Source organism: Eleginops maclovinus, chromosome 5, assembly GCF_036324505.1.
Source record: "Eleginops maclovinus isolate JMC-PN-2008 ecotype Puerto Natales chromosome 5, JC_Emac_rtc_rv5, whole genome shotgun sequence".
Taxonomy (NCBI): Eukaryota; Metazoa; Chordata; class Actinopteri; order Perciformes; family Eleginopidae; genus Eleginops; species Eleginops maclovinus.
The window spans coordinates 10,652,072-10,679,463 of NC_086353.1; the positions used below are offsets into that span (position 1 = coordinate 10,652,072).

Here is a 27,392-nt window from a genome sequence, read left to right on the forward strand (position 1 = left end):
ACCTCATTTTCATCACAAATGCTCACTAGTCTGCTACACAGAATTGATGCTCCAACATAAATCTCCCATTCAGAAAGCAAACAAGGAGGGATTAGTGGGCTGGGGGCGATTGTTAAATGCCAGTGGGACTACACAACAGACTAGGTAATTATGGACCCAGGTCTGCCTGTTAGCTAGCTGCAGTGTTTATGCACATTATGTGCATGTCAGTTTGTATGTGTGGCAGAATGTATAAGGGCTTTGTGTGTTTGTAGGTGTGATTTCTGCAGCTTTAGCTTTTCATTAAAACAGTGAGCCTGGCAGACCGGTGCTTCAATGTACGTCCCCAGAGGCGACCTTTTTCCACAAGCTCAACGCAATCAATTCGCCAACCTGGAATGGAGAGAGATGGATGTGAAATGGGTGAACTGAAGGATGGATGGTAACAGGGAGGGGGAGACAGGCAGGGACTGAAGCATGGCAAACAGGATTGATGACAGAAAACTCCACTTGTAGAAATCCCTTCACTTTTGCCTGGAGGCCTTTTGTGGGTATCAGGAGAGCGTGGAGAAAAGTTAGAGGGGCTGGAGAATAGAGGAGGGAGGAGTACTGACGGATGACACCAAAAGCGACCTCTTTCTGTCCTCCCACCATCCCTGAAGTTAGTTTACTCAGTGTGTCTAATGACAGACAGCCAAATGTACTAAAAGCTCACACAATTATTTTTGATAAGGCTCATAAACCCCTATGTTAAATGAATATTACATGTTCAATAGCATATGTTTCTGAGAGAAAAGATAGATCTCTTTTTTAAATGTGCAAGGTTTTTAAACATAGAAGGCTCTCTAATTTATCGTGGGGTGTTTATTGTTCCAAGTTCTTTTAAAAAACAAAAGAAATAGGGATCAAATAATTCTATGCCTAAAATAACACATTGGCGAAACTCTGCATTAGACATTGTTAATCTGCACTCACTGTTCCCGAAAGATCAAAGCAGCTAATGTACAGCATTAGTGTAGCTCTCTTCATAAACACACCGTACAGCAGATTGTGGCAAAATGTTATTGACAGAAGCCCATTAAAACCTCATTACATTCCCAGCCATACAGTAGCAGCAGCACATTGCGGCGAAGTAAATTATGCTTTAGCTTGCTGTCGTGGTTACAGGCCTAATGGAAAATCACAAAATCCTTTTAGCCCAGAGAGGACTTTAAAGTTATGGTGAGCGTCAGATTATCACAATTCATACATCTCAACCCTGGCACTATAGCATGCTATGGAACTGGAAATGGACCAATTTGTGTCAAATTGTTAAGAAACTGGTTTTGATTTTGTAAGTAATATTTTGGTTCTGAACAGTATTTGACCTTCTTGTTGCGTGCCAATGTTGAGGTCTTAATGAAAACATTAATGAGCGACACAAATACAAATCTCTCAATATATGTCATTCTTGGACAAAAAAATGTGTGAATTAATATGTTACATGAGAGATATAGAAAGGGAGCAAACCATTGATCTGTGAGGAGCATAAAGTGGTGTCTCACCTTTCTCGCATGACTTCATCAGAAACTCCTGCCTCGCTGTGACAGCCACGATTGGCTGGCAAAGTGTCAAGGTTGAGGAGGGGTGCAGACTATAATTTGGGTTGACACCACTCCATCAGTCAACTCTTGGTGAGATGCTAACTCAGCCTCCTCAGAGAAATATAAATAAGTAAAACATCTGCCACTGACAGGCCTACTGAAAGGCTAAACCTAATGGAACCCCCTGTGGATCAGACCCATGAGGGGGTGAGCCCTCTGGTGGATAAGGATTAGCATGTCTGCAGTAAATAAACTAGGGTTTAATAGCAAATAGCTTGGATTTGTAGAGCCCCGTTTTTATTTATGGGGCACCCTGCTGGAAAAACTCAGTGGTTGATGGTCTATAGTTTTTTTTTTTTATTGCTGGTTGCTTGAAATTAGTTTGAAATTAATAATTGAACCATCCTTTTTATCGTGAACGTGTGAGTGTGGCATGTACACAGACAGATAATTCAGATATTGTGGAAGAGTGACTGTTTTTGTTGTGGTTGGGGCGCACAGCATTGACAAACTTAATGTTTCTAATGTAACTTCATCTTTTAAAAATGCCAGCATTTGGGAGTAAAGCTGATTGGTATGAGGCAAATTAGAGAACTTAAAGGTGCCATAGAATGGAAAACCGTATTTACCCTGGTATAGTTGAATAAGGAGAGTTCGGTACATTGAATTGACATACCGTGAACCTCAAGAATATGAATATGCACATCACAGCGGTAAAACGGGTAAATTACAACCATCCCTGTGTTACGTCACACACGGTAGACCAGCCCCAACATTTGCATACACCAGCTGCTGGAAACACTAACGCTAACACTGACCACTCCGTAACGTTGCTCTCCAATCTCTGACCAACTGGCTGTTCTTCCAATTCATCGGTTTCCTCCTCCGATAAAGGCTCAAACATGTAAGGTTGGATGCCAATATCCTCCATGGTTCATCTCTCACAATTTTGCAAACTTCACTTACTCCTTTGGGCTCTGAGGCAGCCATGGGTTGCTCCTTGTAAACCAGCCAATCAGAGCAGAGCTTGTCATAATTATTTAAATGATCCCCCAAATAAGGCAGTTCAGCTTAATTCACAAATCAAATGGTTGTAAATGGGCCTGTAAAACCTCATCTGCACATTTTTGGGATCAACCAAAGTTATTTACCTTGTTTGTAGACATCAGAGAACAATTTAAAACACCACATAGATGCATTCTACGGTCACTTTAAGTAGGTCTCTTTTTGGCTTGTGACTCCTTATAACAAGAAAATGTAGAGAAAACAAAATCTAACATTTGAAAAAAACCTTTAACACTTGTATATGTTTATTTGTATATTTGAATGTTTTTCTTCCTTTACTATCCTGATTTTTGCAAACCCCACAAGGTTAATCATTTGGTTAAGAGTTAAGAAAAAACACTTTTTGAGTCCTTAAATACCATAGCTTACAAATTCTGAAAACAGCTGCCATTTCACTTTCATTCACCGAACATAACATATGTAAGAACACGTTTACTGAGTACAAAGAGAGAGCACTGAACAATAGGAAATAGCAAGCTCCAGACATTCATTAGAGGTAGACTAAGGAAGGAAGAGCACTGTGCTTGACACCACAGAATGTATCACTATACAGCACTGAAGATAGGAAGTCAAGATAATACAGAGACAATGGTGTTTTACAGAAGGAAGTGAATCAGCAGTCTGCATCATTGATGGTGCAGATGTAAGTGGTGCAACGTAGGTCGAAGGGTGTGAGACAACTAACAGTGCAGGGTGATAAGAAGCCTATATTGCAGATTATTCATCAGTCATCAGGGAGAAAAGGCAAAAGGTAAGAGGAAATTGTTCTTTGTAATTAGCAGGCTCTAACAATTAATTTTATTATGATCCTTTACCTTTTTAAATGTGTGACTGACAGCAACAGCAGCTTGCTTAGCATAAACCAAATTCAGCAGAAGACAGTAAAACATCAGGAATACCAACATGTATTTTCTGTACAACAGCAAAAGTGATCAAAAATCTTATAAAACTAAAACTTCCCAGATCTGATAAAGGAAAAAAAACATGCATTTCTTATGTGTAGAGCAGTAGCGCTGAAGTCTTTCAACAATGGCACATAAGCTTTCCTCATGACTTGTGTTGGCTAACTGTTATCAAGCCTTGAAGCCTTATGAGAGAACTTTCTTAACTGGATTAAATTAAACACTTCTAATGAGTTTGTTTTGACCATCATTGCCATGGAGCTACTCCCTTGACACCAACGTAATATAGCCGACACGTCCTAAATTGAGTGCCTCAGCACTGCACACATTCCAGCTATACATACATGTAATTTTAAAGTTGTACTTGGTCCAAGCATGCTCCTATGTCCTCTAAAGAGTAATCAACAAGAGTTTTAGGAAAGGAAGCTACTGGCAAAGTGACAATATTTTTAGGAATAGGAGGTTTCCCTATAACAAAGTGTTTCATTGTGAAAGCAGGAAAGCACATTTATAAACTTGGAATATGATATTACCAAACCAGAACTCTCGTATTATCCTTCCGCCTCTCCCTCCTCTGAAATGTCAACAACATTGTTCTTCATTCAAGCTTTGTTCCAGAGGAAATGTGTGCATACATAAGAGATGGTGGGACGGGAATATAACGCCTTTGGTAATGTTCAATCATTCTTTGTGTTTTTTTTAATAGATTTAGTATGATGTTATCTTCTTAGGAAAATAATCATGTCCTGGCAGATGGCTGATAAAAAACTGAGATAATTCAAACGTGTGCTCTGAGATCCACCTTTTTCCAGTCATGCTCAACTTATTTAAGAAAGCTAATTGTTGGACACTTAGGGTAGGCAAAAACAATTTAAGATTGACTTTCTTTCATTCACACCTGTAAATTATAGACTATCCTATTTACAGTATAAAGATATGTTTCTGCTCCTGTAGTGTAAGTCTATTTCTGTTGCTGCAGTGTTTGTTTGTTTTTCTTTTATAGAACATTTCTTTGTATTCACCCATCTATCTATCTGTCTATCTGTCTATCTATTTGCCGTACCACATACTCAAACTACATAGCACAGTTTTTAAATATTTCTGCTGTTGCACAAAGAAAAAGGTACAAGTCAGTGACCGTGACTTATTACCTAATGCTCTTTCCTGTCTTTGTTCGCTGATATACCCCCCAATGTTTCTTTGTCTGATTTGATATGTTTCAGGCATTTCCTAAGACAGCGCCGCAGCCATTACCTTAGTGATTTAAGGTGAATGATTTGACCAGGAAGTCTTTGGCAAGCTCTCTTCCCAACTTCTATTGATTTTGACTATCACCGTGATTAGAGCTTCATTCAGGACAAACTGGGCTCAGACTGCGGCTATCAGAGAAAAAAATGTATAAGATAGTGGGGAGCACGACCACAACATTCATTTTTGTACATGCTTTGATGTTGGAAGAAAGTGTAAATATAAAGAGTGTACACACTTCTGACATTAGGTTAAAAAAGAATTCCCTTCCAATGTAGGATGTGAGGCTCCCTTCTTTGATGTGAGAGTTACGACTGTACCCAAAACTCACTTTCCACAAAACGTTTCCTGGAACAATGGTAACCGGAAATGCATACACGTCACGTGTGTGTGTGTGTGTGTGTGTGTGTGTGTGTGTGTGTGTGTGTGTGTGTGTGTGTGTGTGTGTGTGTGTGTGTGTGTGTGTGTGCGTGTGTGTGTGTGTTTGTGTTTTGATGGAGAGGTAGCAAGGGAGCAGTCCTACAGGTTTTTTCCCTTACAAGTTGGCATCCCTCATACTCTCTCCACTCCTGCAATACCTAACAATAACAATACCTAACACTTTCAATGCTATACTTATTGGCACTGGTCCTTGTGTTTTTACGGGTTGGTGACCTTTGATGGAAAGATAATGGATGTCACTTCCTCAGTGCTTTCTCCCACCAGGGGAATGATCCCAAGTTGCAGACTCTTAGAGGTGTGAAAGTATTGCTAGAGGCCATTTTCATCGGGAGTCAAACAACTCATTTTATGCACTATCGCTAATGGACAGGGCAATCATTTATAACGGATAATGCCTTTAAAAGGAACATCAGTAGAGGCTAATGATCTGACCGGCACTCTGTTAGAAGCAATCCTTTTGTTGGACGATATTAAGAATCATAGCTTTATGAGGTGCTTTCACTGATGTATGGTAGGCTTATTAAAGTTAGGTTGAAGGCTGAATGTAGTCAAGAACTCTATTCGTCAATGGCTCATTTATGATAAAGTTGCTTCCAACCGTTGAATATAAATACTGCAGGTCCCATTTTGGGTTTACTTCCCAACTTCAGCAACGTCCTGTCTTAACACGTAGAGCATGGCTTGTGTAGATCAGCTCTTGTGTTGAATATAAATACGCCGCAGACCCATATGGGATGTTTCTCTCCCCGGTGAATTCTCCTTGTTGCAAAAGTCAAAATATACACGTAGATACTTCCTGCTTCCCCTCCCTCTACTCTTGTCTTTCATATCCTCACGCACATAATTATTAATCAGAAATCAGCATGCATGCAGAGTCCTCACCACATAGGTTCACTGTAGACACACCCTCTTCCCCTCTCATCACTGGGCGATTAGGGTCCCTACAGCACCCTGTAAACAAAAGCATGAATCACTTGTACTTCTCCTCAACTGCTTGACTGACATTCATGGCTCACAGCTCCACTAAATCACAGTGGGTGAGTACCCAGGGAGGCTAGAAGGCTAATAGACACTGTCCCTGAATACGATGGGCAGAGAGGCCATTCCTTTACGTATAGTCAGAGATGACTGGAAGAAGAAGCCATAGGGAAGGCGAAAACAACCATAAGACCACCACACGTTTGATAATGATAGTCAAGTAAAACATTTTTTATTATAGCCCAATATCCTATATTTGTCTTTAACCTGTCCGGGGAGCACTTGTCTCCCAGCATTGAGAGTAATTACCATGTATGAGAAACCATCAAATCAGAGCATGATATATGGCAGTTAACACATTTTGCTAAATAAAGATATAGGGGAGCAAGGGCGTCCTGAGCAGAGAGGTGAAGTCACATTCCAGCTGTGTGTGTTGTAATCCAAGCTTCCCTGTTATTAGATTTGCATTCATGAGGGCCTCACTTAAAAACTGTAGGCAGAAATCCTCAAAAGGAGTATAAATCCATCTCCCAGGAAGGACAAATATGCAATCATTGTGTTCAGGATAAAATGATACAAGCAGCGGGTAGAGCACCCTTGTAATTCAATATACACTTGAAAGAATGAAAACGTTCAGTTCTAATGTTCGCCATTTGCAATCCAATATCCAGCAGGCCTGCTTAAGACCAAACAGTATGTCTCTTCAGTAAACCAGGCAGACCTTTTGAGCGTTTTGTTTTGGTAAAACAAGGTGTAACCATAGAGTGTAACTGGATCCAGGACAATTGAAAGGGCTGACCACATTTTGAAGTGAAAATCTAACACTGGGGGACAATTTGAAGGAGCATGAAGAGGGATGTCACCCCGCTGGTTAATACAACACTTCAGTCCATCAGCCTTAACAATACAAGGTTGTGTACAATGTGTTTCCTCCCCTCCATCTAGAAGGTCCTTACACATTAGGAGTGTGTGTGTGTGAGTGTTTGTAGATGCCACTGAACTGAACAGCAGAACTTGCTTATTTGTATGCCAATGTTAGGAGCAGGAAATGGCCCTGATGCCGTCAGCACATATATTATTTTTACATCTCTTTTGTTATATTGTTGTTGCAGTGTTTATAAATGCCAGCATGTGGGAGTAAAGCTGATTGGAGAACTTAAAGGTGCCATAGAATGGGAAACTGTATTTACCCTGGCATAGTTGAATAAGGAGAGTTCGGTACATTGAACTGACATACCGTGAACCTCAAGAATATGAATATGCATATCACAGCGGTAAAACGGGCAGTGTTGTGAAGGCGTTTATGTATTGACGCTGTGGTGTAAAGTGAAATTAGTATTGTTGTCTTCACTACTATCGAATGGACTGGCATGCAAATGTGATGACATTTGTCAACTTTGGTGATAACCGGACCTTTCATCATGTACCGCCATTAACAGATCTAGATTATAATTAATCCAAAACTTGCATTACCTGCAAAATGACTGTTGAACTTTACATCATCCTTATGAAAACAAACTCTCATACAGATCTTTTCTAACATGATAAATCCTTCCTATACAATTTGTGAAATTCCTTTGTTTTGACAATGCACTCTCGATTATTACAGTTACTTAACCATGCCTGTTTGAAGGCCCTTACAGAGTTACTGTATAGATCCTTCTTTTATAACATCCTTTGTCTGTGATAATGTTGCGTCAGAGAAACAGACTCACATTGTCAAATTCAAGTTGAAGCACTGAAAGGAGATGAATTATAAGCCCTCGGATATCTGTGCGTTCTTATAATTAAATGAAGAATAATTGCTCTTTCAGACAGGAATGACTCAGGAGGGGATGTGATGCATAGAGACCTTTTTGTGCCTCGACTGTAATCACCATGATCATTTCCTTTTTATAATCGGGAAAATATATTTACTTTAAATGTCTGGCAGTGAAAGAAATCTATAAGCCCTTCGGTGGGAAGTGGTTGTCTAAGTGTTAATCACACAGGGGGTCAACTTTTTCACCGAGGCAGTTTGAACCACATTTAATCTTCCTATCATAAAACACCTTTAAAAGCTAGAATCTCATCTGGGAGTCGAGCCAAAATGAAGGACATGTTTGGGCCCAGTAATGCTGCAATAACACATCAGCAACTGCAAAGTGCAAGCAAACAGAAGAGGCTTATCCTCCGCGTTAGCAAACATTGGCATCAAGTTTGAGCACGGCCCTACATTCGCTAAGAAGGAAGGCCAGCTACCCTGAATGCTCTGAGACAGATTAGCTTCTGATTCTGCAAAAAACATGCCTCTGATCTCCTCAGAGCTGGTTCCTCAGTGATAAACTTTCTCAAACATAAATTTGTCCTGCATCAAAGCTGCTGACAACACCACCAAGCTTACAGGAGGCATGGGATGTGTGTGGTATCCCAACATTGTATTTGACCCATTTGAAGTCTGAACAAAAGATAACAAGAATCCCTGAGATGTTCATTTCTTTAGAGATTAGAGAGAATTATGACTCGAATAAATCTGATTATACAGGACAAAATAATGTTGAGCTGGTCAAAAGCAACAGCCGGAACTTGCTGAATCCATGAGCCACATGCAGGGACATTGACATTGCTCGCAGTCCCAATAACTGCACTGTGGTACCTTTCAAATGCTTATGATAGTAAATGTGTCAAGGTTTGGGGAAACAGGACCCAAGTGCAGTAAAATGAACGGGAGGCAGGAATGGGTCCAAACAAAAGGCGAGCTTTATTTAAATTAAAGCTGTACTTTCAACCCAGAATAACCACACCAACACTAACCAGGGGATACAGGGACACTGGGAACAGGAGCAGACAGACGGACGGGCAGGAACAGGCAGGTCACAGGTACAGGATCAGGTAGGAAACGACGACGACCGAACAAGAGACAAAAGGGGAACCAAGACTAAATACACCATATCACCAAACAACACACAGCTGGAGAAGGGAGGAGAAACACAGGGGCAACAGGTGAACACAATGACACAATCAGGGGAAGGAGGGAAACTAAAGACAGGGAGTGAAACTTAACCTGACACAAGAGGGGAAAACCTTTCAAAATAAAACACACAACACAAAGACATGACAGAAACGAAACCAGGATCCTGACAAAATGTGTCAAAACAACATTATGTCAAACATACGTGGTGAAGGAGGAGGTGATCTATCCTATCATGTTAAGTAATGCTCTTTGGAGAGTGGAACTGACTAATTGCCAATGCACACTCTAGTTAACCTGATGGATTACATTTGATATTTGAGTTTAGCTGTTATAATTTAATGCATAGAATCCGAGATGAATAGTCATTTCGATGGACGGATCATACCTTAGTGTTCCATATATTTATTTATTTTTAAATTACATTATATATATATAGCCGGTGTGGTGCTAATGCAGTAATATTATTTTAATGATAAATATTAGAAAATAATAGTGTATTGTTTTTTGGTGCTCACTTTACACAATTCGATGACCTGTTACAGACAATGGGGTGAAGTCTTTCTGTTGAAATTGGTTCTCCAGTTTAGTACCCACAGGAGTTATGTTCATGTTGGATGTGTCTTGATGCAAGGAAGGTAGAAAGTGAGGTCTTGTAAGGTATTTCCCAAACCCAAATCATATTTTTGATTTGTTTTACATTAACAATAGTTGAATTGCTTTCCATAACAGCAACATGTCTATAATTTAGCATTGTTGTCTTCCTGTATAACTAAACTAAAAGGATTATCAGCTATGTTGCTCGGCAAAAAGTATTGAATCATGCCTCAAAACTGTGTCAAAAACCAGAATCAGTTTGTTTTTTTACCTGGCACCCACATTACCCACAATTCAATTCAACAGTTTTGGTTTAATAAGAGATTGTTAAAGTAGCCGTGAGACCATGAGTAGGTACAAATAATTCCATAATAATTCCACACCCCAGATTATCAATTAATATTTTGAAATATTTCTTAAAGTTTTTTATTTTATTTAGATTTTGCTCAACCTCCTCTGCAGCCCAAAAAAGCCTTTAGGACACTTTTCACATATGCAGCAGCTCTACCAAAGACCTGTAAACAGGCTTTGTTGTGTAAAATTGTCAGTAGCATAATGATGGTTTTCTCTCCAGTGTTAAATCCCTCAATGTCCTCTTCCTGCCAGCTGCAGCAGGCAGCTGCTCTACAATCAAGATGATTCAATTGCTTTTTTTGAATCCTCTAACAGCCTGTAGATCACAGTGAGATTGATGTATCATAAGGCCACAGATGGCAAAGCACAATTCTTCTTAATGTCTCAATGTTCACATAGAAACTGCAGCTTTCACTAACCACATAAGGGTAATTTCTAGTTCATTGCAGTGTAGCTTTATGTAAATCACTATAATGACTGTCCACTTCCAACAGTGTTATTGAAGCCTTTCAGACGTGTTAAAAGGACTGACCTTTAAAATCCTATGATCCTAGATAGAGAACCAATTATCTGCATTCATGGCTTAAAAATGCTAAGTCATTTTTCATTGATCTGATGGGCTTTGTGGATTTTCCCGCTGAGACGTGTTATAATGTTGATAAATTGCATGTTAAAGTGGAGTGTAAAAAGCAGAGAACTATAGAACTTACCAACAATCACCAATTAACCTTTCCTGCCTACTCTACATATCGTTTTGGTCTGTCAATTGTCAGCACTTTTACTTTTTTTTTTTCATTGGAAGGTCATTTGTGAGAGCATAATGAATCATTCATGATACGACCTCGTCATTTTTCCCTATCTAAGGAAGGTCTAAATAATATTATATAAACCTAAATGTGCTCTCCTCCATTACACAATTTGCTCCACACTTTATTATTCATACCATATGTGCAAGACTTGAACAAACTTCAGCTGATGACTTTAGCCTCGATCATTCTATCCGTTCTATTATACTTACATCATTCATTAAGTTTGAAATGCACTTTCTGTTTGATTAACGCTTCTTATTTAATACAACCAATGTCCTTGATTAAAGATATTCTTCTTAACACAAACAGTTAGTTGATTTAATCAAAATAGCTGTGCAACTTTGTTGCAAGACAAATGTTTTTTTGAAAGACACTCTTTTTTTTGCCAGAGATGTTCTCATAAGTGCCATGAAGTGAGTTATCAATTATAAAAAATCACTATCCTCAAAACCTTTGCTTGCAAACTAGCCCAGCTGGGCCCAGCAAAGATGCCAGGGTCTGTGCCAGTTAAAATGCTGATGGACGCCAAACATCTTTCTTACTCTTCCCAATAAATGATTAGAGGTGTTGCTGGAATTGTTTTGTATTGAGCTACCCAAAAACAAATATCAGGGGACTTGTAACCTGCAACAAACCCTCCAGTAGGCATCAACTCTGTGTTTGCAGACTTTATAAGTGGAAATTGGGTCGGGTGGTGTGTTTATGAGCACAGCAAAGCTTCCAGATCAGCTCATAAATGTGACGAATGATTGTGTGTCCTCAAAGTTTAAGGGCTCCAACAGAGGGCACAGACAGAGAGGGTGGAGAGGGGCAGCGGGGGAGTAGTGTCATGTGTTGGTTTGGTCTCTGCAAGGTTATTAGTAGAAAGCAGTTTGGAGTAAAGGCTCTTGGGTAAACTGGAAGTAAGAACATCAAAATGTGTCTGAGTTTTCAGAAAGTTACTGGCTAATATTCTCTACTTTGAGAAGCTGATTACTGTTTAAGTGTTTGCAGTTTTAAATGATTGTCAGCATGTGAGTGTCTGCGTATGTCGGTGTAAGGATGTGTCCGTCACCATGACAGTCCCAGGTGTTTTTCCTCCTGCAGCTTACAAGATTTCAGAATGCAGTATCTTCAAAAGTTTGCTAACGATTTCACATATGTTGTTTGAAATGATAGTGTACATGAGAATGTACACAGATTGAGCTGGATTTTCAAGTATAAACAAACATGGCTCTACTTTTCTTCTTAACTGTGTGGACTGCAAGGAGGGCACAGTTTGTACTATAACAGGACAATCATTGAACCACAGTAATGTCTTGGCACGCAAATTTGGACACGAAGACTGTGGCTACTAAGGCTGAGTAATAGTAAAGAGATGTATAAGAACGTGTGGCAGAAAGAGCTTCACATTTCTTTTAAAGGATTTAGAGATTTTTTACAATTGTTTAGCATGGATTGGATGTTTCTGAGATGCTCCTAACAGAAAGAATACAGAATACCTTTAATCGTCCCACAGAGGGGACATTTTCATTATTAAAGCAGAAAGAGCCAAAGACAGCTTAATATTACACCCAAAAAAGATGTACCATAGTAAAGGTGTACCATTTTACCTTTCAGTATTCTACATTTTCATCTTGCTTCCCATGACGGGAAATAGGAAACAAGATGAAACTCTCTTTTCTGTTTTCCCCACTCTGAATAGGCATATCCTCAGTGCATGTTTTCTGTACACATGGTAAAAACAATCCCACCCTAAATCTAGTAAAGGATTTACTTATTCACAGCGCTCTCCATGTCTAGAAGGAAAGTCCCAAATGCTTGCCACACCTTCTGTTAAAATGCTAATGTGTATTTGTGTTTGTACAAAGCTGATAAGTCCCGTTTTAATGACATGTATGAACTCAGTGAGACGGAAATAAGAGAAGATTGTGAGTGCTGTGTGTTTCCACTCTTTTCAAACTTTAAAAAGAATTGACTGCAGCTAAAACCTATTATTACTGTCCAGCAGAGATCCACTGAGAAGCTTCTGTTCTGTAAAATTGGCTCAATTTTATGTGATTGGCGGCGACTCACCTACTACCTTGCGGTCACTCGAGCTGCTTTCCTTCTTTGCTAGCTAAACAAATGCATTACAAACAGGAGCGTTGCTTCTTGTCTTTTGTTCCCCTCTCACCTACGGCTCTCGAAAGAGGACAGGGTGGCATTAATTGCATCCTGCCATGTTCTGGATGTCTCCAATCACCACTAATGGCTGTACCTAGCACTCTAACCATGCCGATTTTGGCTGAGATCAGCAGTCAAAAGATGCCTGATAAGAGAGGGCATGTAGAGAGCCTGAAAGGCTAAGAGTATAATCTGGATTAATCCGTATTGAAGATGTGTTTAATTAAGCTGCATTAGCAAGATTTCCTCTATGTACAACCATAAGAACTGTTCTCCGAGGTGTGAGTGGAAAGACAAATTAGTACAATGAAATTGGTGCACAAAGAGAAAAGTTCAAGTCAGCTGAAGATGTGGTAGAAGAGTGGAGAAAACAAAAGGCTAATAACCTGAGCCAGAAAATACTTTGATGAACTGAGAACAAAGATTTTTTGCAAAGTGCTATCACTTATGTGCTTATGATTCATAGTCTGATCTTCTGGTACAAATCCCCTGTGAATACCGTACTCTGTGTACCACACCAATTATGCAAGACGTTATTGCTTAATAAAGTACTCATAAATCATCATTTCTAGTGTAAGCAAACCAAGTGAAATACTCAAAAGGAAATATAAGTAATCTTAGCAATGACTTTTCTCTCAAACTCCAACAAGAGCAGTGACTTAAAACATGTTAGTGTTTTGTTAAAATGTCAGGTCAAGTTTCCAGTATCATACTGTAGTTAAGGTTCCCAACCCAGCTCAAACAAACAAATCACTGTTCAAACATAAGATCACGGTTAGAAACAGTTTACAAATATTGTTTGCATTTCTCAGGACCTGTCCTATAATTGTAAATGCAGTTTGTCAGTGATTAACCAGAAAAAACTGAAAATAACCAAACATACAAACCGTTTGAAGGAGTTCCTATAAGCAAGTTAGTATTGTGAGAGACAGAAGTGGCAATGATTAACCGAAAGCCACTGTAGACTTTGATATGGGTGATTCAACAATGGAAATTATGTGCCTTGTTATCTAGGTGACCAAATCTTTTTATCTCATAAGTTATTTCATAATTACATTTCCAGCTACGACAGACATACAACCAACTTGCATTCCCAGTTACGTTTTGAGTGAAACATATTTTCACTTTTAAACACATGGCTAACATTCTAAAAGGAAACAAAACAAAACAAAAACACTACAAAATTACTTTGTTAAGTTTAGGATAAATGTACGGTAATGGTTGAGCGTGAATAAATAATATTTGTAAAGTTATTTTAGTTACTGACATCAGTAATGTCAACATTGGCTCTAGTTCTAACATGGGACCAGAACCGCAGCTTCATTTTGGAAAATCCTGAGTTATATTTCCTGACTCACCTAGTTGACCCTGACTTCCCACATAAGCAGACGGCGAAAGATTTTGATTATGAAGGTGTTTATTATATACCAAAAACAAGCGTTATCTTGGAGAAAATATGTTTCCTTCCTAACAAGTAAATGTGGTTTCATTGTACAGGAATTTAAGTACAGCCTTTTTTGAACGCCCATTACTTTTTTGTTGTGACTTTAAACCACATTTGTGTTGTTATTTCAACTAAATGAAGCATTTATGCTCCAGTTTAGTTACCATTAATGATGCAGGTTGCTTTTAAGTGTCAGCACAGTTTAGATTCATTAAATCTTGGTGAGTGTTAGAGGAGCTTATGATGGGGGTTGAACAGCTAAAGTCTTGAACAGGAATTACATCCACTGGAATTATGAGTGCTACTTAGTAGCATGTTGAAGACTCTGATGCAATGGAGGATCACCAGCTTATAACATGTACAAGTTTACATTTATGTAGTTTAAAAACCTCACAACTTTGATGTTATTTTTTTTTATTATGTAAAAGATACTCTTTTTTTTACTGAGATCAATAACTGTTTTGATAATAATACATTTTGACCAGTGTTTACAATCACTGAAACATTGTCTTTTAAGTCCCAAGTGATTAATCTATTAGAAGTAAAATTCAAGAAAGGTCAAATAAGTCCTCTTTAACTTTGCAGGATAATTTCTCAGTCCATTAAAAAAAAGGTTTGTAATCCTTCAACCTCACCAATCACCAGACTCCAACATGGGAAGTTTTCCCTTCTACCCCACATCTACCTGATAAATCACCATAGCAATAGGTCCAAAGTATGACTGAAACACAATTGGCCAACTTGAGCTTGGAATTACCATCAAACTTTATCTACCAATTGCCGGACGTCTCAGCAGTTTACCAAACCTACTGCAAATCATGTTAAAGCACCAGATAAAACTCAGCGTTATGGATAATCTGGTCCCCACAGCAGTTAACTACAAGATAAAACCTGACTTGCCGTGTAACTAAGCCGCAATGCTGCCATCAGGCAGGGCAGGGAAGGCTGATACTTTAGCACCATGGGTTTCTCTGTAATGTGCAACAGTGAATTTAAGTATGAAATATATATGTATTTCAACCGGTGTGCACACATGGCAAAGAACAAATTGCAGACAGGGCCTTGATGGAATACAAAAGTATAAAAAATATCCTGGTCATGACAATTCTGATACAACCTACAGTCAAAACATGTGTTAATTAAATGCAAACCAATTACCTCACCTGCTTTGAATAGGCGTGGGGTTTGACAAATGTTATTGGGATGATATTCTGTACATGTATAACATACAGGCGTGAAAGCATTGACACTATCCTGAATCAATACTGAGTGGCTGATTATTAGACCTGAGAAACCTACAAGGGCAGGATCAACATCTCCAGGAAATGTAATGGGGAAGTTGTCTTGTATTAAGACTATAATTATATGATTGCAAAATACATGAAGGCGGTTCAAAAAACAACACCACAATTGTTGGTTGTAATGTGCTCATAAAAAAATAAAACCCTGCAGCTAGGGTAAAGGACAACACCAATTATCAAGTTATTGATTCACTGTTAAGAAGATGATTGATGTCAAAATGACTTTTGTTTTGTTCTTTATTGTCACAAAACATGCCTATACGCTATATGTTATGCAGTTGATGTTAAACACTGACAGTAATAGATCATAAAAAAGGTATGTGAAGCAAGACTTGAACATGTTAATGTATCCCTGGGAAACGTGGTCCCTATTGTTGCTAAATAAGGACTGTGGTCTTCAAGAGTGAAGAACTGCAACATTATTTTAGCACTAAAAGATTGGGAAACATATCGGACTTTGTCTCCTTTTATTTATAAAGTAAATTGTATTTGGCACTAATGCCAGGGCATGGGACTCCAACTACAAATACACTGTATCCTTTGTTAATCTTTGAGAGTAGTCCAACTCACAACGGTTGGATTACAAAGAAGTTCTGAAATCCATAAACCACCCACAGATATTGTTGATTTTATTCCAAACCTTCTTCTTCTTTGTCAAATACCTGCCGCTTATATTTCTCTCAGTGCAACTAAGACGGTCGCCAGTTATGGTCAGAGTTTTAGTCTTTGGCGGTATCTGTATAGTGTCCTCATTGAATCAGATGGTAATCCTCCATTAATCCATGCAGTGCTGATATTTAACTGAACCTGGATGCCAAAATGCTGCTCCAATGGAGAGAGAATCAGAGAATTGCAAATGGTAACTTCAGCTCATTAATCACATCCTGGGCCTTCTAATTGGGATGTTAGCGATGTACATAATTTAACCTGACAAAATGTAAATGAGTCTGGAACTCTGATTATTGATTGCCAAGGGACATTATAAACAATCCCAAGACTCCATTGGATAGACCTGCATCCAATTAGAATAACTAATCTCAAAGCGCTCAGTGACAGAACAGTCTGCAGTTCTACAGGTTGCACAAATGTGCTGTGATGGTGTACATTCAATGATGTGTCTGTGAAGGAATCCTGCCGTTTCCGTCATCAGAAGTTGAATATTTTACCATCCAGTTCTTTCAATACTGATGCAAAAGTGTCTTTAACAATAAGTTCCACATTAGGTGCAGCCATCTTGGTTGTTTCAAAAATATCTCAGCAATGCTCCTCTTTACAGTCTCATAAAATAAATAAACAGTTCTGATTGGCTGTCAGATTTGAAGTTGCTGAAAATCTGTTCAAAGCAGACAGGGAACAGATGAATCTACCAGAGCAAATACAATGTGAGCTCACAGATAAGTCTGGTTCCCAGGCAAGATTTCTGCCTCTTGATACATTCAAATTTGCATGTGTTTTCAATAACCCTCACAAGGCTCCCTACAACCAGCAACATCTTCCTTCACATCCAATACTGTTGGCCTGAAAATAGACACAGTCAAAAGAAGCTTGGATCAATTAATCTCTCATTTCTTTTTGATTAGATTGCAATGTTATATACAATATAACAATAGGTACAAATGTTTACACAGAATAAGGACGTAGGGGAAATTAAACAACCCTTGAATTTTTCCAAAACATTGATTCACATTTTTGCTGTTTAACACTGCTGAAATCCCTTTTACTGTAGTTTACTGAAAAGGGCTCTGGAAAATCAATGCTTATGACTAGAGCATTTGTTGCAGATACTTTTGAGACGGTTGCAAAGGATGACGCTGATGTAAATTCAAATAAATAAATAATGTATTTCGTACTGTATTTCCCAAGTTGTGATTCAATATCCTAATACCCCAGAAATACAGTAAGTTGTTTTCCCCTTGGTTTCCCCACTGGTAAAGCAGTGTTAAAACAGAAACCCTAGTATCCTTTGTGAAGTCTAGCTGAAATGCAAATGCTCTCTAGAGCTGGAAAGTATAGCAGAGGATATTGTCAAAGTGGATGATGTGCCTTGCAATGTAGGAATATGTCAATCAAGACAAGAGTACATTCAATAAGATGAACATGGGCCCTATTTACACACGTTTTTGCCTCTAACTAACTAATGGTAACAATGGTTTTTTTTTAATTGGTCTAGTATTGGGCGAAAACGCTGCAGATGACAGCTGCAATATGGGTGGCAACATTACGGAAAGCACCCAACAGATAATTGGGGCTACGCATCCACATGATCTTTTCCTGGTATTTACTGATGATAATAATTTAGGAAATGCAGTTGCATAATCCTTTGATAAACACATATAACTTTGTCTATACTTACAGTCAATTAAGAAGAAATCTAAACAGTAAAAAAGACAGGGCACCAATAACAAATTACGACTCCAACTCCGCTTAACTGTGTATGGGTTAATGTTAAGCTGAGATTTAAAGATGAGTGTGTTACTGACATTTATCTCACTCTTCCATGCTTATGTGATGGTTTCCGATAAAATGACAGAACAAAGTCCTTATATGAGAAAGATCATTATTTGGAACACAATATGTCAGGGCCTTTTGTCCTCAGCTATTTGCAAGGAGATTGATCAGTATCAAAGAGTCATGTGACACAATGGAAACATCTTTTTGACAGTTGGAAATCAGTAGAAGGAGTGGCAACACATCAAAGAGAATCACACAAGTATCTGCTTGTGGCAGCTTAAACGGCTTCATGAATAGGCCCCAACGTTGTGTCCGTGTTTCTTTCACTTTCTCTGACATACACACAGACACACACAGACAGACACACAGACACACACACACACACACACACACACACACACACACACACACACACACACACACACACACACACACACACACACACACACACACACACACACACACACACACACACACACACACACACACACACACACTCTCTCTCTCTCTCTCTCTCTCTCTCTAGCACACGCCTCCAAAGAGATAAGCCTGGTAGTTTCTCTTTATAATACTGTAATCATTAACTGCACTTAGGAACACATCTCAAGGACGGTATTCATGCCAATAAGGAATCAGAGACTACTTGGGAAAAGCTGAGGAGAAGCACAAATCATACTGAGGTCAGTTCCAGACATTCATATTTTTTAAAATATCATTCTGCTAAGATCAATGTCTCAACCTGCAGAAAAACTTGTAGAGTGTGTACTTAAACTTTTTTAATGTGATTGTTCTCCTTGTTACAGTAGAATGCAAAAGAGACAATGGGGTACACCGCCTTGTACACACTTCTCTGGCTTTTAAATGCATTCACTCTTCCAACACAAGGTATGTAAGTCATTTGTTAAGTTTAAACTCTTTTGATCAGAGCGAATACTCATTGTAGTTCAAAGTGATTATGGTTATACAGAAGGAAAACCATCTCTGAGTCTTTCCTCTAAAAGTTGAAATAACAAGCAGAGTATAATGTTCCCATCATGTAGATGGAATGGTGCTGATAACAACGCTGAACATGAACATGAAGCTTCCGTTCTTCTGTGTTTCAGTACAATATTTGTATCTTTGTCTGCAGCGTTGGTGAAACTTAATGTGAGTCCCAAAATTACTGCGGAGTGCGGCAAAACGGTTATCCTAAACTGCGACGTGTCCTCATCTCAAAATGGACTATCAATCAGACACTTGGAGTGGTTCCAAAACCACACTTCTTTCTGTAAAGTGGACATTGAAGGAAAAATCACATACAAACAGCCCAATTCAAGTGACTTCCATTGTGAGTACAAACATCGACAATTGTCCCTCATCTTCAAAAGACTGAAGCCACTGGGGAGCGGAAACTCAAAGCCTTACACCTGCAAGATAAGATCCAACCATGGAGCTTTACATGCCGCAACAAGAGTGGAGTTACAAGGTCAGTATCCACAGCTACACTTATTTAGACAAACCGTGGTCTGACACATTTGTTAAACTGTTGATGAACTGTCATGAATATACTCAATCCAAAAAGACTTTTCAGTTACTCAGCTACTTCCTCAATTTCAGTAGCGGCAAACGTTTTCATATTCGTCACTAGAAACGGTGGCCTGTAGCTTTTTCTATAAAACAAACAAAGGTATTTCCATTCGGTGTGATTCACCAAGTTGGGTTGTGTGTATCCTTGTGGTCAAACAAACATATTCAAGGAATGTCCTACTTCTTTAAAAAATAAATGTAAAAGCTTATTTGTATATCCCATTACATTACATGACATGTCACTTGTTAAGACACTTTAATCCAAAGCCATACATTCAATACTGTGGACAATCCCCACAGGAGCAATTTGGGGTAAAGTGTCTTGCCCAGGGACCCAACAACATGCTGACTGCAGTGAGGATTGAACCAGTGCTCTCCTGATGTTAATATCAGCGCACTACCCCACTGCGCCATAGCTTTTCACATTCTGTATTTTTAACATATATTGTATCGATTTTTGGAAACAACATTATCTTAAAAACGTATACTTTTTACTTCTACTCTCCAGTACATTTATTTGATAGCTTCAGTAACTAATATCTTCTTTTAGATTAAATTAACGTTTTCTACCACTCATTTGTTAACAGGTTTTCTTGATAAATAGATATATGCAGGAGAGAATATAGTTTTCACATATATATACACATTATTAAATGTAGCACATGCAACCATGGCTGGCAGTCAGAATGCAAATGGTGCAAATCAAAGTAAAGCAAGATTGATAATAAAGACTTACAAAACAATGATGTTTAAGAAAGTTTTTAAATCAACATTAACATATTGACATTTACGGTGTTTTGCTTTTGAGGACAGTGCAGAGGGGTGTAATGGTTGCCAATTGTCCTTCATGGATTAGCTGCTTAATAACTGGACTGTAGGGATCGGCTCTGTGATATTTGAGTAAATTCCATTATCAACACTGCTTCCTTGTGATTGGTATGGGTTTGATTGTGGACATCAGTGAGGTATTTTAAGCTAATTTAGATGCTCTTCTTATGGTTTTTCCCTCAGAGTGTTGCTGGATCGTTGAGGGTGTTTGGACTAATGGCCGTCCAACCTGCACCTTCAGAAATGTCTACCCGGAAGGAGATGTGCACTGGTTTCACGGCCACCACAATCTCTCAGATGGGTCTGTGAAGCAATCCACTACGAAACATGTGGACGGAGGGGGTTGGCTGACTATCCATAGTGACCTGGAGCAGAATCATTCAGGTGTAACCTACAACTGTTCATTGAAGAGTGCAGCATCTGGTAGATACATTGCTAGTTCTTTGGTTGAGAATCCTGAACTGGTACAGCAGAAAGCCAGAACACAGGTACTTACAAACCAAGTCAGGAGCGGAGTCCGATCACAGCGACCTATGTGGACAATTTTCTTTGTTTCAACTTTACTTGCTGTCACACTGAAATAATGGATTTTCCAAAGTAAATCCACATAATGGACTTGGGTAAGATATCAGTTGTAAAGTGATTAACACTGATTAGTAACAAAGAGGTACTGAAATCCAGGATATAAGCGCTCTAAATTGGTTCAAAGCTGTATAGTTCTACTTTTTCAGCTCTTAATAAAAATAGAGTCATGCATGAGTGAGCAGCATATACTGGTTTCATTACACAAATTCACACATAACGTCAGATGTTTAAAGAGTCCTTCTGGCTACTGGTAAAATTCAGCCTGAAGGTTTTAACTTTATGGCCACGGATTATAATGTGTCATTCTTGAATCAAATGCAGACCTCAAAAGATGAGCTGTGTTGTGAATTCCCCTCAGATACACAGAAGCATTTGTGTGTGAAACATCAAAAAGCCAGACACAGGAAATCTCCCTCATGCAATGGCTCTGACTGTGTTTTGTGGGTGGATGCTGCCCTCTGGTGAACTATGATGAGTGCAAGATATGGCAACTGACTGTTTCCGGGGCTTTTGATGTGGAGGGCATAATTTGTGCTCCCACAAATGTCAGAGTTTAATATCTCACATTTGGGCAATGAGAACCAAATCTGGAAAGCTGGAGGACCCACCCAGCGTCAAGGCTAAAACCCTGCATAGTGAACACCTCAATGCATCACTTCAGATAGGGCATGAGAGAGGCTTTTTAATTCAGAATGAATCTCAGCTAATGGTGACACTAAAGCAGTGCCTCACAGGGGCACGTTAAACCTTTAGTAATATGCTGCTCGGCTCAGAGCATACTGGGTGATTGACTAAGAGGTTACCCTGACAATTCAAGTGCACATGGAAAGACAGACATGAACGAACACACACACACACACACACACACACACACACACACACACACACACACACACACACACACACACACACACACACACACACACACACACACACACACACACACACACACACACACACACACACACACACAGTTTTGACTAACACTGCCTCTGACAATCTTCTTTTTGTAAAATATTCTTTGACTAATGGCAAAAGTAGTTATACTATAACAACAACTACACCAAATATTGCACTGCAACTTTAACGCTACTTTTTAAACACAAAAACAAATGTTTTTTCACAGACTATGTGATAACTATTTCTTTCAAAATAGAATTATTTTTAACATACCTCTGTAATTCAAACTTGAAACATTCACAGTGATAAGCTTTAAAGGGATCTGTTTGAATAGGACATTATGACACTCTTTTAAACTTGTATTTTACATATTGTGATTTTCAAAAGAAATCAGCTGCCATTAATAATTACAATACATATGCTTTCAGGAGGGTTTCTCATAAGTAAAGAAAATTACGAAATGAAATTATTTGTGGGTTTTTTCTGTATATTCACGTCATTATGTATGTATGTATGCATGTATGTAGTTCTTGATTTACTGTGGCTTTGATTGTAACTCATTTCTTGGGGGACTCACACAGCCCCCAACCGCCTCTCATAAACGTTAATGATTGCATCCTAATGTAAGCAGAACCCCTCAACATCAGTCTTTAGAACTTGAAATAAAATCATGAATAAGAAGCTAAACTTTTGTTTTTCCTTGTATTTTTTTAATGCCCAAAATACATCTACAGCATTTACATTACTAAAACCAATCCATCCCAGAAGAAAAGTATGCAAACAATTCTTGTGATTTGAAGATGTGATGGTAGATTAAAAATGTAGGTTCTATTTTGAATCTTATCCAAAGTCAACAAGAGGTCCATTAAGTGGTCATACAAAACAGGGACATCTGAAAAGCTGCCGCTGCATTACAACAGTGGATGAAAATAATCACGAGACTGTCATTTCAACTGTTGTGTGGCAGTAAAATAATATCTCCTCTTCAAATGATAGCTTCTTGATTATTAAGTATCTGTATTTGTAGCATACACCTCTTACCACAAGAGGGACCAAGTACCACACTAAACAGTCATCCGTTGAACAAATAATAGTTCCTGACTGATGTCTGGTGTTGATCCTTGGCTGCAGGGTTCAAAGGGGCCAAATTACTAATCAGTGAACTCAAAGAACCTTTTCACTGCTTAATCAATGCTATGCTACGTTGCGAGGGTGACGTGCAAATATGCAAAAAACACTTGAAAATATGACTAAACACATTCACCTGTGACTGTTTCTCAGTGCCAAATTGTTTTGTGTTTAGATTTCTTGTTTCCTCTTAGCGTAACTGCTGCATGTCCGTGCGATATCAGCCCCAGCAGGATATTCTCTGTTATATAAGAAGCATAGGGCTTGTTTCTGCAGGTGGCCCTTCTGCCTTGTTACATCATCTCTCAATGTTTGAAGTTTACTTCTCCTGCGAGCCCCTCATCTGGGCAAAGTACACAGTGGGGCGTGTTGGGTGTATTCACTGAGATGTGTGTAAACAGGGGCTTCAGGTCAAGTTCCCATGGTAACTGAGAGGTGTCTCGTGGTGTGCCCCTGGCTTCGTCTGTGTGTGTGTGTGTGTGTGTGTGTGTGTGTGTGTGTGTGTGTGTGTGTGTGTGTGTGTGTGTGTGTGTGTGTGTGTGTGTGTGTGTGTGTGTGTGTGTGTGTGTGTGTGTGTGTGTGTTGTGTGTGTGTTTTTGTGTGTGTGTGTGTGTGTCAGGCCAATTATCCCAGCAGGCTGTTATCTGCTCACAGAGAGGTTTACATTATCACCCTGACAGCCCGGTGACCATTGGTCAGGTGAGCAACCGAGGGGGGGGGGGGGGCACAAGGGGAGGTACAGATCAGAAGAAACAAGATAAGAAACTGACTTACCAAAAAAGCACAGAACGATGGATAGATGGGACAAGGAGGGAGAGAGAGAAGACAGCGGGATGGAGGAATGGAAAGAGGAGATAAAAGCCAGATTCTGTCAACAAACAGAGCAGACTAATGTGAGGCACTGATAGCCTGTTACCTAATGTTACGGTAAATGGGAGTTCGCTTGGGAATAACCGCCCCAAGGCGCTTAACTACACAAGGTTCAGTGTTGTTAGCGACAGTTGTCTTTGTCGTAGTAGCACAGTTCCTGTCTATGTGTTTTCTTTCTGTCTCACTGTATAAAATGCTTCGACCGATTTAATAACTTTACGAAGCAATACAGCAAAACAACACTGTAAAAGATCAAATGCATGTGTGCATTCAACACTTCTATTTGATGTTTTAGACCAAAACAAATACTTAAAATTAAAGAAGTCATATATTGCAGCAGTTCCCCTCAATGTGTTTTACTTTGATATGTTGATAGTGTTGCATGAATAAGCGCTACATAATAGCAACTGTGATTGATATTTTTTAACTAAAGACCATCACACAGCCCACATGCCAATTTCAGACGTAAGGTGGGGAGGTTAGTGGCTCGGACGACGCATGTTTTCCAGCTCGAATCTTAGTTCACTCTCACATCTGAGGTCTATAAATCTATAATAGAACATCATATTCTATTGTATGTTTTTAGTTAATGCCTTCAACTGTATAGCTTAATATTTCCTGAAATGAAGAAAGTTGTTTTTTCTAACCTTAAATCTGTATTTAAGTCAAGTACTTGTATGGTATGTGTATGTAGATCACAGCTAGAGTGAGAAGACATCGGTGGCTCAAACACTGATTGAACTATAATGTCTGTACACTCATCCGTTCACAACTTCATCCATCCACCGCTTCATAAACATTATATAGCAGATCGGATAGCATCAGTGACTCAAACATTTCCAATGATGCTGCCCAGACCGAATTCATTCCAATGTTGTCTCTTATTTCCACAAGAGCACGACCTCCATTCGTGTACATTCAATGTTAATCCAGACTCCTGGAAGGCTGCTGCTGCTTCACAGAGAGAAATACATGAATAGAGCAGCAGGAAGTCTAAGTGCTACACTGAGAGGAGAGGCTACTTGAAAGGTTACAACAGGAGAAAAATAAGTGTTGAAAGGCATGAAAATCTATAAAGTTCAATATACACTGTTATATGTTCCAATGCTGATGCCAAACACAGCAGCAGTCGGGTAGAATATAGAATATGGAAGGATATTTTATACATGAAAACACAAATAATTCAATATCTCTATAAATGATATCCTGAATAAATATATGAGGCAATACATTTACAAATACATGGAAATAGAAATGTAGATATTATTATTATTTCAATAAATATTATTATATATTTAATGAGTCCACATTAGTTAACTGAGGGGAATTACTCAGATTAATTGGCTTTAGCTCATAGAAAGCCTCATAGCAAAGTCAGTGATATGTCAAAATAAGATGCCAAAGTGTTTACAGTTAATGATGAGATGCAGAGTGCTTGAATGTTTTCAAGTCTTACTTCAAGGTGATATAACTGAATAAAATATACCACTTTTTTCACAAACTAATTTTGAAAGCTGTGTGAATGTGGTTTTTTTTTTTTTTTAAATCTACATCTGCATTTTTTATCCCTGGATACCCAAGGCCTACAGCCCAAATGTAAGAGCATGTTCTTGTTCATGTTCCTTCCAGTTAGCTGTATGTAAAGCTATATAGGAAAGATAAGCACAGACTGAAAGACTGAATTAAAGAATGATAATTTCCCAACAGCTCAAAATTAAGCTCTGATGCAACAGATAGCGGACATCGTTAAGCTAATGTGTTATGCGACATTGTACATTTAACCTTTCAGGCTTTGTTCTTTCAAAGGACATTTCCCACATAGCTAGAGCATTCACACAGCTCCCAGATAGCAGCCAGCATGTTTGTTTAGTTGAGTGTTTAATAAAAGGGAGTATTTTGTGTAACTGCATGCACTGCTAGACTCACTTGCTCTGGATAAAACCCACACACAGTTATAATCCTCGCCTCTCAAATCAAGCTTTCATTAACATAATGATTTTACCAAAATATCATTGACCAGTCTTGAGTTTCATAATCTGAATAAATGTATCAAAAATACACCTCACATGATTATACCAGCTCAAAATGGAGCCTAGAGAGATGTTAGTCAAGCTCACACTGTGCTGGTAAGAGGTCAATCAGCCAAAAGCAGTGAGTGCACCTGTGTGGGTGTAGCTCAGCTGCATATGGCTAATTAGATTTCTTACCACGGCTGTGTATGACCACTCCAACCGTTTCAACACTCTGCTGACTAGAAACCTGCTCAGAATTAGCAGGCAGAACAGATTTCAGACAGACACCGCTTAATTTTGATGCCTTCTCGTGATAATGAATCATCTTATTGGCTGAGATGATTCATTATCACGAGAAGGCATCAAAATTAGCACACAAATTACAACAGGAGCAATAACATATAGGCTGATCATGCCAAATGTTAATCAGTCTAGGAAATATAGTATGTATAGAATATTTCAATTAGTCGAGAGCGTGTCTGCATGGGAAATTTGGTTTTGAACTGTGTGCAACTCTGGAAAATGTGTGTACGTGGTACTTCAGTGTGTATTACATATAGATGACTACTAAACAATTCTCAGTAACACAGAATCCATATTTCCTTAATCTTCATCAAGCTAAAAACTGCTCGGGGTGATACCATATACCCATAAAAGTACCAAGTTTGAAGAAGTAGGCTGACCGCGAGCTAAATAAAGCACTTTGGGGTCTGGATCAATGAAAGCTTACATAACACACCCTCTCTGATGGATTGCAATCACCTTCAGGTCTCGCATCAATGGGCTGCTGATGAGCTTATGTCAAAAAAGTAACCTCCGTGTTCTCCATGAATACTACATTTCCAGTTTTCTCCTTTTCAGCTCAGAGACAAAAGAACATTTTTCTTGGTCATTTGTTCTCATTCTTAGCGCTTCCCTTCAATCTACAGGTCTCATCGCCCATCATCCATTCTCTGCATGAACAGAGGTGTCAAAACACTCAGGGTAGAACTGGTGTGTGAATGACATGGTTCAGTGTGCTCAGGAAATAACACCCAAATGTTCCTCTTTACTCTCAGCCCCCTGTAGATTTACAATATGTTCCACTGCTTCAGTTTCTTGCCTGTTTGTGTGTGTCTGTGATATTATATAACACGGTGATTTATGTAACACCTGGTAACCGTGACCACCAAGCTGGCAAACACCATTTCATCTTCACTTTTTGTAGTACTTGCTTGAAAGCTATGGGAGCATGCCTGGCTCTTTTGTATGAATGA

The 27,392-nt window shown here is 38.9% G+C and overlaps 1 protein-coding gene across 3 annotated transcripts; it reads left to right on the plus strand.

The window, feature by feature from the left end:
* Positions 1 to 3,298: 3,298 nt before the first annotated feature.
* LOC134865247 (uncharacterized) lies at positions 3,299 to 22,813 on the plus strand. 3 transcript variants are annotated; one of them, XR_010165918.1, is made up of 5 exons: positions 3,299 to 3,378; positions 18,842 to 18,927; positions 19,051 to 19,132; positions 19,377 to 19,712; positions 20,825 to 22,813. XR_010165918.1 is itself a non-coding variant. In XM_063884726.1 (5 exons), exons 1-5 carry the CDS (start codon positions 4,172 to 4,174, stop codon positions 21,223 to 21,225), a joined length of 930 nt encoding a protein of 309 aa, XP_063740796.1. In that variant the 5' UTR covers positions 4,157 to 4,171; the 3' UTR covers positions 21,226 to 22,813. The 3 variants fall into 3 exon arrangements, 1 of the variants encoding a protein (XP_063740796.1); XM_063884726.1 differs by lacking the exon at positions 3,299 to 3,378 and adding an exon at positions 4,157 to 4,199 and having other exon boundaries at positions 19,054 to 19,132; XR_010165917.1 differs by lacking the exon at positions 3,299 to 3,378 and having other exon boundaries at positions 18,743 to 18,927.
* Positions 22,814 to 27,392: the final 4,579 nt, after the last annotated feature.

What these genes read in the sequence shown, in the direction of transcription:
- LOC134865247 (XM_063884726.1), top strand. Translation starts at nt 4,172, where the DNA reads ATGGTGGGACGGGAATATAACGCCTTTG. An exon ending in ACGGGAATATAACGCCTTTG is followed by an intron (nt 4,200 to 18,841) that starts GTAATGTTCAAT and finishes AACTGCACTTAG; the next exon opens with GAACACATCTCAAGGACGGT. An exon ending in GAAGCACAAATCATACTGAG is followed by an intron (nt 18,928 to 19,053) that starts GTCAGTTCCAGA and finishes TTGTTACAGTAG; the next exon opens with AATGCAAAAGAGACAATGGG.